Raw genomic sequence first — 14,001 nt, 5'->3', positions numbered from 1 at the left:
CCAGTCCACTCTCCATGCAGCAATCAGTGTGATCCTTTCCAAATGACATCAGGTGGGGTTCTGGGGACCAGTCTGTGTGTTCTGGCCCTGCCCTGCTCCGAACTTCATCCTTGCCCTTCTCCCCACCACCAGCAGGTGGTAATGGGGCTGATGTGCATTCTTAAAGAATCACTCACTGCTCCCAGTTTTGGCACTCTTACTAATGATCGTTTGCATGAAGTTTTTTTGTATGGACATGTTTTCCTTTCTCTTGGGTAAATATGTAGGAGAGGGATTGCTGGATCACATAGTAAGTGTGTTCAATGTGGTAAGAAGCTGCCAAACTTATCCAATTCCTAGCAGCAGTGTATGTTAGTTCCAGTTGTTCCACATCTTCACCAGAACTTAGTATTGTTCTCTTTTTTATTTTAGCCATTCTGATGGGTATGTTGTGGCATCACCGTGTGGTTTTAATTTGCAATTCCCTAATGACTAATGATGTATCTTTTGCACATTTAACCAAATAAGAGATGTGCAAAAGATACGTCACTAGTTTGGTTTAAATCCTTTGCCCATTATTTAAAATTGGGTTATTTATCTTCTTTTTACTGAGTTGTGTCCTTCATATATTCTGCATACAAGTTTTTGCCAATATTTTCACTCAGTCTGAGGTTGGCCTTTTTCTTTTTCTTCTTCTTTACAATGGCTTTTAAGAGTAGCAGTTTCTAATTATGATGAAGCCAGTCTGTCAATTAGCTAATTTATTTTTCTCTTATCGTCACTGCTTTTTTATTTAGTTAGTTTTATTTATTTTTTGAGATGGAGTTTTGCTCTTGTTGCCTAGGCTGGAGTACAAGAGCGTGATCTCAGCTCGCTGCAACCTCTGCCTCCCAGGTTCAAGCAATTCTCCTGCCTCAGCTTTTGGAGTAGCTGGGATTAAAGGCGTGTGACACTATGCCCAGCTAATTTTTGTATTATTAGTAGAGACAGGTTTTACTATGTTGGCCAGGCTGGTCTCAAACTCCTGACCTCAGGTGATCCACCCACCTCAGCCTACCAAGGTGCTGGGATTACAAGCATGAGCCACCACACCCAGCCTGCATTTTTATTTAAGAAATCTTTGGCTAACCCAGAATTACACAGATTTACTCCTATGTTTTCTCTCAGAAGTTTTACAGTTTTAGCCCTTATGTGTCCTTTTTTTGAGACAACAGAGTCTCAGTTGCCCAGGCTGGAGTACACTGGTGCAATCCTGGCTCACTGCAACCTCCACCTCCAGGTTCAAGCAATTCTCGTGCCTCAGCCCCTCAAGTAGCTGGAATTATAGGCACACACCACCACACCTGGCTAATTTTTATATTTTTAGTAGAGAAGGGGTTACACCATGAGACCATGTTGGCAAGGCTGGTCTCGAACTCCTGGCCTCAAGTGATCCACCTGCCTTGGCCGCCCAAAGTGCCATAATTACAGGTGTGAACCACTGCGCCCAGCCCCTTACATTTCTATGTATGATTCATTAGAGTAAATTTTCGTATATGGTGTACAGTAAGCATTGAAGTTCATTTTTTTTTTTACATGTGGATATCCAATTGGCCCAGTGCCAGTTACTGAGGAGTCTAGGGTAAATTTTGCCAGCATCTTATGCCACGGTGTGACCTCACGGATGTTATCTCTCTATAAACCAGAGTATCTTTCAAAACAGAAAATGTTACTAAAATACAAATGAAACCAAGATGATTGAATGGGGAAAGGAGGAGTCTTTTCAACAATTGGTTCTCAGACAACTGGATATTCACAGACAAAAGAATGGAGCTGGACCCCTACCTCACACCATATATAAAAATTAACTCAAAATGGATCAAAGACCTAACTTTAAGAGCTAAAAATGTAAAACTCTTAGAATTAAACATAAATGTAAATCTCTGTGACTGTGAATTAGGTCATGGTTTCTTAGCTATGACACCAAAAGCACAAGCAGAAAACAAAAAGAAAAAACTTAAATTGGATTTCATCAAAATGAAAAACTTTGTACTTCAAGTACATTAAAGAAGTAAAAAGACAACTCACAGACCGAGAGAATATTTTTGATCATATATTGGGTAAGTGACTTGTTCTAGAATATATAAAGAGCTATTACAATTCAATAACTAAAAGATAACCCAATTTAAAAATAGGCAAAGGGGCCAGGCGTAGTGGCTCACACCTGTAATCCCAGCACTATGAAGGCCAAGGCAGGCAGATCCCTTGAGCCCAAGAGTTCAAGACCAGCCTGGGCAACATGGCAAAACCCTGTCCCTATAAAAAAATACAAAAATTAGCCAGGTGTGGTGGCATGTGCCTGTAGTCCCAGCTACTTGGGAGGCTGAGGTGGGAGAATTGCTTGAGCCTGGGAGGTAGAGATTGCAGTGAGCCAAGAATGCACCACCACACTCCAGCCTGGGAGAGAGAGTAAGATTCTGTCTTAAAAAAATAAAAATTGGCAAAACATCTGAATAAACATTTCTCCAAAGAAGGTATACAAATGACCAGTAAGCACATAAGAGAAAAGCAAATCAAAATCACAATGAGATACCAACTCATGGCCAAAGTGTTGATGGGGCTATGGAGAAATCAGAACTCTTGTACACTGCTGATGGAATTATAAAAACAGTGCAGCCACTGTGAAACAGTTTGGCAACTCCCCAATGGTTGGAGAGTTATTATATGACCCAGAAATCCCACTCCTAGATATATAACCAAGGGAAATGAAAATATGTATGTGCAAAACTTATACACAAATGTTATAAACAGTAATGCTATGAGCATTATTTCAAAAAGCCAAAAAGGGCAAGGCACAGTGGCTCACGCCTGTAATCCCAACACTTTGGGAGGCCAAGGCGGGCAGATCATGAGGTCAGGAGATCAAGACCATCTTGGCCAACATGGTGAAACCCCATCTCTACTAAAAATACAAAAATTAGCCAGGTGTGGTGGCACACGTCTGTAGTCCCAGCTACTGAGGAGACTGAAGCAGGAGAATCGCTTGAACCCAGGAGGTGCCTATAGTCCCAGCTACTCAGGAAGCTGAGGCAGGCGAATCGCTTGAATCCAGGAGGCGGAGGCTACAGTGAGCCAAGATCGCACCACCGCACTCCAGCCTGGGCGACAGAGCAAGACTCTGTCTCAAAATAATAATAATAATAATAATTTTTTAAAAAATCAAATAGCCAAAAAGTAAAAACCACCCAAAAGTCTGTTAGTTGATCATTGGATAAAGAAAATATGGTACATAAAAGACCATATGTAATTCCATTTGTATGAAATGTCTTGAATAGAGAAGTTTTATAGTTTTAGCACTTACATTTCTATGATTCATTAGAGTAAATTTTTGTATTTGGTGTGCAGTAAGCATTGAAGTTTGTTTTTTTTTTTATCATGTGAATATCCAATTGGCCCAGTGCCAGTTACTGCGGAGTCTAGTGTGAGTTTTGCCAGCACTTTATGCCACGGTGTAACCTCACTGATGTCATCTCTCAATAGACCAGAGTGTCTTTCAAAACAGAAAATGTTACTAAAATACAAATGAAAGCAAGACAGAAAGTAGCCTGGTGGTTGCTTATGGCTGTACTGGGAGGGTGGGTGTTAAGGGGACTAGGGGCAATAGCTAAAGGGTACATTTAGGGGGTGATGAAATGTTGTGGAATTAGAAAGTGGTGATGGTTGCACCACCTTGTGAATATACTAGTACCCATTGAATTATACACTTTAAAGGAATTATGTCTCATATAATTTATATGAATTTATCTCAATTCTTTAAAAGTCACTGAATCGGCCAGACATAATTTTTGGGAAAATATTAGTCAAGATGAGTTAACATATCTGTGGACACCCAAGGGTAGATTTAAACTCAGGATTCAAGGTTTCCCATTTGTTTAAGTGGGAGACATAGCATTCCTCTTTGGTATTGCACTGAAATATAATACAAGGTTGGTTTTCTGTAAAGCTCTGCTAAAAATTCTATTCCCTTTGGACTAGCATCCAGCAGCTATTACAACAGCACAGTGGGTCTCAGGTGTAAAACTGGGGCTGGATATCAAATTGCCAACATTCTTACAGCCATCTTTCTATCATAAACACCAGGAGAGCTCTCAAATGCAGACTCCCCACATATGGCAACCAGCTGAACAAACACCCATTTGAATCACTGCCTCAGCATTTCTAGCTTAAGACGAGCTTTCCTGTGGAAGGCTGGGGGCTCCAGAGGGGAAGTGCCAGTGCCTGCCAACCAGTTAGTGTGCTCAACGAGGTCCCCTCCCAACAGCCACCCCTATATCACCACCTTCCTGACAATATCCATGGAAGCACAGGCATCTCGTTCATTTTCCTTAAGCCAGAAGTCTCAGGGGTGTGCAGGTCCCTAAAGTGCACTAGGGAGAGCCACGGGTCCAAGAATGTCCCACGGGGGCTCAGCCAGGTGCCGTCCTTCTCTTGGCCTTGATTTTAAATGTGACACATCTAAGGAGCTTTCCAGATAAGGCTTGATATTTTTCAATTCACTTTTTTTGTGTGTGTAACTATTTGTCATGGAAAGCATTCGAAAATAGATGGTACATACCTCTTCCTCATCAGAGCATGTTTGTCTTAACTCTTTCTTGCCAATTTGGTCATCTTTTATCCACGTCAAATACAGTCATTTATAAAACTCGACTGCTGTTGAGATGTGCTGACCGTAGGCCTAATGATCTCAAGCCCACTCTGTCTTGAGTTGTATTGTATATAACTAACGTACCCCTGTTCACAGCTTTTCCATCTTCTCTCCCCACCTGTACATGTGTGCCAATGAGACCCATCCTTTCTATTTCAAGTTATCAGTGACCGTGACCTTGGCTAAACGAATGGAGCATTATTAACTTCCACAAAAGAACCTTTGCACACAGTCCCACAAAAGTCCTCCAGAAACATGCACTGAATGCCTGACCTCTTCCTAATGTCAGTGTTTCTACCTTTGACTTTATTTTACAAACTAAAGGGAGTAAGGTACACTTTTTTTACTGAAAGCATCTAATTTAAACCCCTTTTTGCTCACAAGGAGAGGTGAGGAGAGGCCCAGGGAGGCAGAGAGCTGCTCCATCTGCTCCCTTGTGCTTGGAGGCTGAACCTCGGGCCCCACGTTGGAGCTGGCCCAGGCCCCAGCCATCCCAATGAGTCCCAAGTGCTGCCGCTGAGCCAGCCTGGAAGCTGAGCTGCCACGTTCACAGGCTCTCCCTTACGGTCCTCATGCAGTTGTGATTAATTTGGAAGAGCCTGCGGCTTAAAAATCAACCAACACTTTCCACTTAAATCACTTAGGTATACATTTTCTTATGGAAACTGTTGTGCTGAAGTTAGTAATTGTAAGCTTCTGCCAGGCCCCTCTCAGCCTCTGGCAGGTGCAGCTGGTGCTGCGATGCGCCCTTGCCATGCTGGGCCCACATGCACAGGGTGAGGGCCTCCCACACTGGCAAGAGCTCAGCGATGCAGGGGCTGCTTCCTTTAAAAGCTTTGTCATGCCATTGTCCCCACACAACCTCATTCAGCAGAGCTGATCTGGTTCAATCTGGCAAGTCTCTGGAGCAGCAGGAAGGCCCTGTCACTGCAGTTCCAGCCTGCTCCCTTGCCTTGTGTCCTCTGACTAGCTGTCAGGCCAGATGCTTCTCAGGGAAAACGTCCCCTCACTATCCTTCCCTAAGGCCTGGGGAGGCCACAGTGCTTTTTAATCATGGCAGGGCTTGCACGAGACTTAAGCAGCACCCCCAGGCTTCTACATCAGTCGCTGTGAGAGGACAGAAAGGAAAGCACGTCTCTGAGAGACTAGCCCTAGGAACTCGACATCTCAGGCGGAGCCTACCGTGAAAGTCTCCTGTCACCCCTGACCCTGCAATCTGTTCTCACAAGAGCAGACAAAAAGACGTTTTTGTGTGTGTGTGTTTTTGTTTTTGAGATGGGAGTTTCACTCTTGTCGCCCAGGCTGGATGGAGTGCAGTGGCACGATCTCGGCTCACTGCAGCCTCCGCCTCCTGGGTTCAAGGGGTTCTCCTGCCTCAGCCTCCCGAGTAGCTGGGATTACAGGCACCCACCACCACGCCCAGCTAATTTTTTTTAGTAGAGACGGGCTTTCACCATGTTTGCCAGGCTGGTCTTGAACTCCTGACCTCAGGTGGTCTGCCCTCCTTGGCCTACCCAAAATGCTGAGATTACAGGCGTGAGCCACCCACCGCACCCAGCCAAAAACACAACTGTTTGTTTGTTTGTTTGTTTGTTTTGAGACGGAGTCTTGCTCTGTCACCCAGGCTGGAGTGCAGTGGTGCGATCTCAGCTCACTGCAACCTCTGCCTCACAGGTTTAAGCGATTCTCCTGCCTCAGCCTCCTGAGTAGCTAGGACTACTGGCACGTGCCGCCAGGCCCGGCTACTTTTTGTATTTTTACTAGAGACAGGGTTTCACTGTGTTGGCCAGGATGGTCTCAATCTCTTGACCTCGTGATCCACCCACCTCGGCCTCCTAAAGTGCTGGGATTACAGGCATGAGCCACTGCACCTGGCCCAAAAAGACAAGTTTTTAAGAACTGAGAGGACAGGGCCACCATTACTCTTATCAGTTTTGAATATGTATCATCTGTTCAGGTTCCAGTAAGCAAACTGTGTTGTGGTTTGATGATCTAAATTCGCGGGTCGGTTCTGGGATAGCTAGAGGCTACCGGGTCCTGCTGTAACAGAAACAGCAGAATTTTCATAGCACATGGGGGAACCCAGACTCTCCCAGAACTGCAAGCCTAGAAATCTGTGAGATTCCACTTGATTTCCCTGCTTTTGGGAGGAGGCTTTTGACCATAAAATGCCATCTCATCATGAAGCTGACTTTCACCAAGGTAGGCCCTTTCCCTTACTGCAGTGGGAGCCGCGCCACCACTGGGCACAGCGAGGATACCAGGGTGGGCTCCTGCCCATGCCCAGGACGGTGTGTGGGCTGGACACCACTGGGGTGAGTCCTGAGGACAGACAGGCGAGGGGCGTCCAGGCTCGGCCACAGCCCTCACGGAGCCTCAGCTCAAAGGGCTTTTCAGGTCAGATGCTAAAACCGTGAGAAAACAGCTGCTTTCCAGCAAGGAGCCTGACACATCCGCTTGGGGAATCCTCTGATCAGTCCTCCCCAGACCGTCCGGGTTGTGACAGACAAGGGCAGACCAAGGAGCCATCCCAGATGGAAAGGGTGTGGGGAAACCTGTGAAATGAGAATACAGCTGTAGGGAGGTTATGTACAATGTTCATGATGGGGAAGCAGCAGTCATGGGAGCCTGGAGGCTGTGGAGAGACCTACAGTGGGGCGGACGTGTGTGACAGCAAGGGCAGGAGGGGCGGTCGGCACCCATGGATGCTGCGCAAACACTCGGACCCTGATTTTCGCCAGACACCTGGAACGGTGCCCCGTGCCCCTCCCATGGCCCCTTTCTCCCCACCAGTGGATCTGTCTAACCGTTTCTTCTCCCCATGCAGGAAAAGTACCCAGATGCCGTGTACCTCTCGGAGGGGCCCTCCTCCTGCTCCATGGGGATCCGCAGCGCCAGCCAGCCAGGGTGAGCCTGCACAGGCCATGGGGCCTCCCATTTCCTGTTCAAACAAGGATTCCAAGTAGGAGACCACCTAAGTAGGATTCTAAGTAGTAAACTACCTAACCAAGAACTAAAGGTCGTCGGTTGGAGGAATCAGTGGTCCCAGCAGATATGCCCAGCATGGGGGTGCGGGGAGCTGGAGCTCTGGAGGATGTGCTGGGCCGCAGGGGGAAAACGCCAGTCCTGGGGCCCACCCCAGGACTTATGGGGTCAAGGAAGGGAGGCTGGGAGAAAGTGGAGATGCTTGTGGATCTGCTGTTACTTCAGAAATTGAAGGGAGGAAGCCAGGGGTGAGTGGAAAACCCCAAAGCAATGAGAAGAAACAGGACAGGCTTAGTGCCCTGACAGCACAGCTGATCCCTCCACCAGCCCCGGCACCACCCTGGCCCGTGCCGTGTTCTCCATCCTCTTCCCTTGGCTGTGCATGTGTGGACATGTATCCATCTGGGTGTGCTTTTATGACCTGTGTGTGAATGCCTCAACTCAACTGGTTTCCAAGCTTTAAAATCATGTGGTCCTTATGCAGGCTTCTGGGACTTGCCTTTGTCACCGTTCACCTCCTCCAGGGTCATGAGCAGCTGCAGTGCAGTTTCACTGCTCATCCTCCCAGAGGGGATCATACACAGCGTCTTGCTGCGCTCTTCAGCTCTGGAGCATGTGGCTTCTTTGTTCTGGCTCACACCTCCTGGCACACAGTACATAAGCTTCTCCTGGGCTCAACTGCCTAGAAATGAAATTCCTGTGTCATGCATGGATGCATGTTCAGCTTACTGTCAGTGCCAGATTATTTCCAAAGTGGCTTGTCCATGTCTGCTCCCACCAGTAATTTTGAAGTTTCTGTTGCTCCATGTTCTGTACTTCGCTGGTATTGGCCTACTAATGTTTGCCAATGCAGTGGGGACAGAGCAGCACCTTCCTGTGATCCTGGTTCCATTTGCCTGTGCTACTGACTGTGCCTCTTCTTGGCTGTGGATTGGGGTTTCTAGCAGGGGAGCCCAGCATGCGGAAATGGAGACCAGGTGCGACTCATGGTTGCTAATCTTTTCGCCAGATTTCAAAAAGCACATAACGACATGTTTTACCGCTTTTTCAGGTTTGAATTAGTCATTGTTTGGAGGATACAAATAGATGAAGATGGGAAGGTTTTTCCAAAGCTGGATCTTCTCACCAAAGTCCCACAGCGAGGTAGGGCCCTGGGTGTGGCTGCTCTAGGTGACTTCTCAACATGCCCAGCAAAGCCGCCTGCCTGTTTCCTCTGGGTTTCAAAGGGCAAGAATCAAAAATTGGAAATCTCATTAATGTACTTTGTCTATCAATTTTTAAATATTTTTATCAATAATCACTCAAAAAGAACATGAAAAGGGATTGCTGCCCCAAGGCCCTCCCAGGCTGAATGCACAGGGAATATGCCTCCAGCCGTAGGTGAGGCCTCCACTCACTCCGTCTCCTCGTCCGCCACTAGCATGTCCCATCCCATGCAGCCAGTCGGGAGGAGGGCGGGGTCTTGGTGAGGTCCATGCCAGCAGAAAACAAAAGACCAAAAGCTGCCACCTTGAAGTTTCTTACCCGGTTTAATGTTTTCTTTATAGCCCTGGAGCTGGACAAGAACAGAGCCATAGAAACTGCTCCTCTCAGCTTCCGAACCCTGGTAGGACTGCTTGGAATCGAAGCTGCTCTGGAAAGCCTGATAAAATCGCTTTGTGCAGAGGAGAACAACTAGTTCCAAAACAGTGAACGTGGAGGATGAAGATGCTGCGCGGAGGAACATGCAATTTTATTCAATATAAACATTTGCTATTTTCTGCTTAGAAACCACACCCTGAAGACGTGCTGTCTATGCAGTTATGGCACATTATATGGAAACTCTCATGACATGAAAAATAAATACAACTAGTTAAGTATAAAATGCCAAATAAAAGTGACACGTACAATGTGGTTTATAAAAATAAGCTTAACATCTGAGAAAATGTACCGAGTGGTTGTGTGTCCTCAGATGTGTGGGGAGGATCCATCCCCCACCCACCGCAGCCTCACACCGAGTCCACCTTGGACATGGTGGCCACATTACTCAGCTGGGAGAAGCCACCCTTATCCTGGTTCCTGCCTCCTGGGGGCTCTGGAGACGGATGCCTATGGTGCCTCATCTTTAAACTGTCCTTAGTAGCCCAGGGGAGCCACACCCTCACTCCCTGCCTCCCCCCGGTCCGCATGGTGGCACTGTGAGGCATCTCAGCAAGTCCTCACGCTGTTCTTGGTCTTCCACAAGAAAGTGAAGCTGTCAGCTTAATAACAAGAATGGCCTAAGACAGCAAAGACAGCACTGTTCCTGGGCTGGGACGCGAGGAATGAGGTCCTTTATGAAAGAAAGACCCCCCTGCATAGCCTAAGTGCTATATCGATCGTCCCGGATGTGCCTTAAGAACCGTGACCTCATCAGTCACCCATTTAGCATTGTTAAGATCTGTGAACGCGTGTTGTCTCAAACCAGTCAGGGCCGTCATGACTACGCAGCAGCAGCAGTTTCCAAGACGGGCCAGAAACGCATCCACAGCAGTGGCACCCGCGGCTCAGGGGCTCCTCACAGCCCGGGCTGGTGGGAGCCAAGACCAGACAGAGTGGGGGTCTCCATCTGTTTTCTCTTCTCCCTCAAATACAGGCTGTTTTCATCGTGTCTAGTCCAGCCCTGTCTGGGCCCTGTGCTAGGCAATAACTCTTGCAGCCCTGAAGGACCTAGGGAGCCCAGCCCACCTTCCCACGGACTGGGGTTCCCTCACATGTGCACTTGAACCCAGGACCCAGCATCCTCCACACACCGTGACAATGGGCAAAATCATCCCAAACGAGGCTGCCCCAGCCCCAGCCCAGCAACAGTGAACTCCCTTGGGTCAAGACAGTACTCAACGGCCACTAACTCCACGCTTCCCAGAGCCTGCGGCTCGTCCGTGAGCTCTGTGCACTTCACCAAAGCCCCCATCCCAGCACACAGGACCCGTGTGTATGAGACGGTGTCATTGGAAGTGAGAAGAAAACAGTAAAAGTGTCCAGTTAGATAAGTATCTTTTTGCACCTCTGAGAGTAGAATTAGAAGTAAATATGACAGAATTGAACAATAAATTCTAGAAGAGTTGCCTTGATTCAAACAAGTATAATTCTCAAGTTATCACAAAATTTCCCACAAAAATTTACAATCAGCAAAATAGTTTCCTTATTTCTCATGTATCATTTTCATATAATTCCATGGTTTCACTAATATTATATGTTACAATAAGCCTCCATTAGTCCCTCAAAACGATGATATAAATAAGTCTGTACAACCTAGCATAGAATAAAAAACTGAAACCAAGATTCCCAACGTTTTTCATAGCAGCCGGGCACACTTTGGTGACCCCAACGAGAACCCTCTCGGCAGCAGCCAGGAGCTGTTCACCTTCCAGAAGCAGGGCCTGTGGCAGCCTAACAGGGAGAGGCCACGGGGCCCAAAAACGCAACACGTCTCAAGGCAAACCCGAGGGAGGAACTTGGTCTGGGAGGAAGAGAGAACTCGCTCCTCAACCACCCCAGACACTGGAGTGTCAGGAAAGCACTGAGCTGTTGGGGCACACTGCCCAGCCCGGCCACAGCAGCTCAGCCAGTCACAGCTCCACCTCCAACTTCTACAGCAGCAATTTTTAGTGGGAAAGAACAGCTCATCTCCCCCTCATGTGAAAGATTAAATTGTAAAGCAAAAAAAAAAAAGGTCAATGCTCGCATGAGTGGTGTCCATCCTGACCTGAGTCTTGCGCTCCCTGCTGCCCTGTGTGGAACTGTGGGCTTCAGCACCTCCACAGGGACCCTGAGTCTACACTGCTCAGAATCGGCGTCTGCATGACCACGAGGTCACGCTGTGCAGCAGGGAACCACCTAAAAACCTGTGTTGATATGTGACTTGCACTGAAAAAGTGACCATGTAACTCAGCTGGGGGAAGTTCCAGTAGTATCCATGTTTTCTTAAAAGTCCAAACTGTAAAATGTATGTGACAATTCAAGTTTTCTATGTTAGGAGTCTGGTGGTAGCAGATCCAAACCTTGGGTCTTAGAATAAGGCTTTTCGCATTAGAGAATCAGACATGAGCCCTGGTTGGGAAGGAAGAACTATCCAGAAGGTCTTCCCAGGGCTTAACGGACACTTCCATTTTAAGAGTGTGAGCAGCTTCCTGGGACACAGCACTCACGTCCTACATTCCTTGTCCAGGAAGTTGTTTCTAGTGCTCTTCAATTCCATGTCTCCAAGAGGCAATCCCACCTCAAAAGGGGTTAAAAGCAAAAACATTCACAACCAAAGGTCACCCAACACAACAGAAAATATCTCTATCATTCAGCCTTCACATTCTATGTTCAAGTTTCAAAGACACTGCACGGAAAGAGTTAGTTAGACCTTGTGGAGAACTAATGTGCAATCTTCGCTTTCCTTGAAACGAGTCGACATCACGGCGTTGTCTTTGGCACGTACAGTCTTTGAATAATAGTTGACGATCTTGCCGTCCAGTTTATACTGATGGGGAATGCTCTCGTAGGGCTTGAGGTCAAGGTCCAGCACAGACACGGAAAAGGCAAACCTGGACCTCGATGAAGGGACGACAGGCCTTTGATCAGAGCTGCAAGTAAAAAATACCATTTCAGGATACACAAGCCTCCCATTCATTTCCCTCCCTCCCGTTCTCTCTCCCTTTCTTCTTTCAACTAGTATGTTTTTATGTTTTTTCTTTGACTTCTGCAAAGTTAGATAAATCAATCTCTTTTAAAAGAGAAGTGAATGGCCTCACACCCCAGCTCACAAAGAGCACTCGTTCTGTGCACCTGTGATCTGTGCGTGTGACAGCTGTCTGTGCCGGCTGTGTGCACCAGCGTGCAAAGCTTCCTCGGGCCAGTGCACCCCACCATACCAGGCGAGAGAGGGTTAAAGGACTGAAAGATGGAAAAGTAATTATGTGGAACATGTGAGCGATGTTCCCCCAGCCCAGTGGTATAAACGAACGCTGAAAAATCACTTTATCATGAGCCAAGTATTACAAAACCCAAGAAAAAGTAAAAAGTAGATCTGGCCATTCCAGCGCCAAATGGATGAAATGTCGACAAGCCGCCTTCTTTGCCTCTCCTGTCTGCTGAGAAACGCAAGCTCCTTTGGTTCACATTTGAAGAGATCTGGTTTCTCATTTTATTCTCAAATTTTATCTTCAGTCCTTTGTATTTTGCTTCTCAGGGCTTAGTTTTGTGGTTTTAACCTCAGAAGTCGTGTGCTTATAACAAGATGTGATTAATTATTTGCCCTGAAAAACACATTTAGGATTACTCCGAGTCCTGAGCTCTGACTGCTGTGTGTCCCGCTTTTCGTCTCAGGGCACTCAGCGCACAGCACTCAAGACACTGGCTAAACAAGTGACCTAAGCTCAGTTCAGTCCAAGAGAAGTATCCTGGGTTCTGGTGTCCCAATGTTTACTACTCTTTGAGATTTAGAAATCAACAAGCCAAACCCCAACTTCAAAAGCTCCTGCCGAGGAGAGGAAATACTGATCAGCACGTCCCTGCTCTGATGATGCTCACCATGGCCTTGGCGCTCACTGCTGCCCTGCCCCAGAATCCTGTTTGTAGAAAAAACAAATCCCTGACTAAGCTGCTGGGGTAAGTAACTATTCTCATCTGAAGAGTAAACAGCAAATAACTCATTTACAAATTAAGGTCATGAGTCTCGCTCCAGAAGCTGGAATGTGCCTGCAGCTCATCCCAAGGGGCCACATTTTATTGGGAGAACCTCAGAAGCCCAAGGTACTGCTCAGTTCTGAGGCCTGAGACCCAAGCTGGGTGCACCTGGGCTGGAACAGTCACATCCCCAGCCCATGACTAGGGTTACGTATTTTAAAGGACACCCCAATTTCTCAGAAGCAGCACCTGACAAGACCATGGGTGTAAAGACAGGAAGGATGTTCCAGGCAGCTCCCGGGGAGGGTCTGACTACCTGGGTCAACCACAAGCTAGCTCCATGGGAACCAATGGCAGTGACCAGCGGGCACCAGCTCCTGACACAGAAATGCTCTTCTTCCCCCTCAGTACCCCGGAGGCCAAGACTGGGCAAGAGGCCCCAGGGACACACCTGTCCCTTGTGCCACAAGTGTGCCCTCTAGCAGCCTTGGAGAATGAGGCTCAGGTGGCCTTCTGGCTGCAGGGGGGCTGCCCTTGCCTGGAAGGCCGTTCTCCAGGACACTGACCCGCTGAGGGTTACCGGGAGACCAGCAGCCTCCAAGGGTGCTGGGGATCGGGGTGGAGAAGCCAAGGCCGCACACTGTGTTTCAAATGGGAGGTCGAGAGGAGCAGCAGGGTTTAGGCCGGGAAGCCGTGGCAGCTCTCTCCACAGTTCCAAA

At 47.6% G+C, this 14,001-nt stretch overlaps 2 protein-coding genes across 4 annotated transcripts in view; one reads left to right on the top strand and one right to left on the bottom strand.

Moving 5' to 3' along the window:
- The window catches only part of CENPP (centromere protein P), a 289,427-nt gene extending 278,086 nt beyond the window's left edge, over positions 1 to 11,341 (top strand). Inside the window, exons 2-4 of one of the 2 annotated variants that reach the window (XM_016961144.4) lie at positions 7,491 to 7,570; positions 8,700 to 8,791; positions 9,196 to 11,341. In XM_016961144.4, the coding sequence (XP_016816633.3) occupies positions 7,491 to 7,570; positions 8,700 to 8,791; positions 9,196 to 9,326 (303 nt within the window). In that variant the 3' untranslated portion in view covers positions 9,327 to 11,341. The remainder of the gene's footprint in view (positions 1 to 7,490; positions 7,571 to 8,699; positions 8,792 to 9,195) is intronic. The other variant, XM_001146410.8, reaches the window with a different exon arrangement.
- Positions 10,732 to 14,001, bottom strand: part of IPPK (inositol-pentakisphosphate 2-kinase) — a 56,084-nt gene continuing 52,814 nt past the window's right edge. For both annotated transcript variants that reach the window (XM_016961141.4, XM_054658901.2), the window contains one exon: positions 10,732 to 12,240. In XM_016961141.4, the coding sequence (XP_016816630.1) occupies positions 12,015 to 12,240 (226 nt within the window). In that variant the 3' untranslated portion in view covers positions 10,732 to 12,014. The remainder of the gene's footprint in view (positions 12,241 to 14,001) is intronic.

This window comes from Pan troglodytes, chromosome 11, assembly GCF_028858775.2.
Source record: "Pan troglodytes isolate AG18354 chromosome 11, NHGRI_mPanTro3-v2.0_pri, whole genome shotgun sequence".
Classification (NCBI taxonomy): Eukaryota; Metazoa; Chordata; class Mammalia; order Primates; family Hominidae; genus Pan; species Pan troglodytes.
Note: the sequence above shows the minus strand (reverse complement) of the source record. Positions and strands in the feature narration are given on the sequence as shown.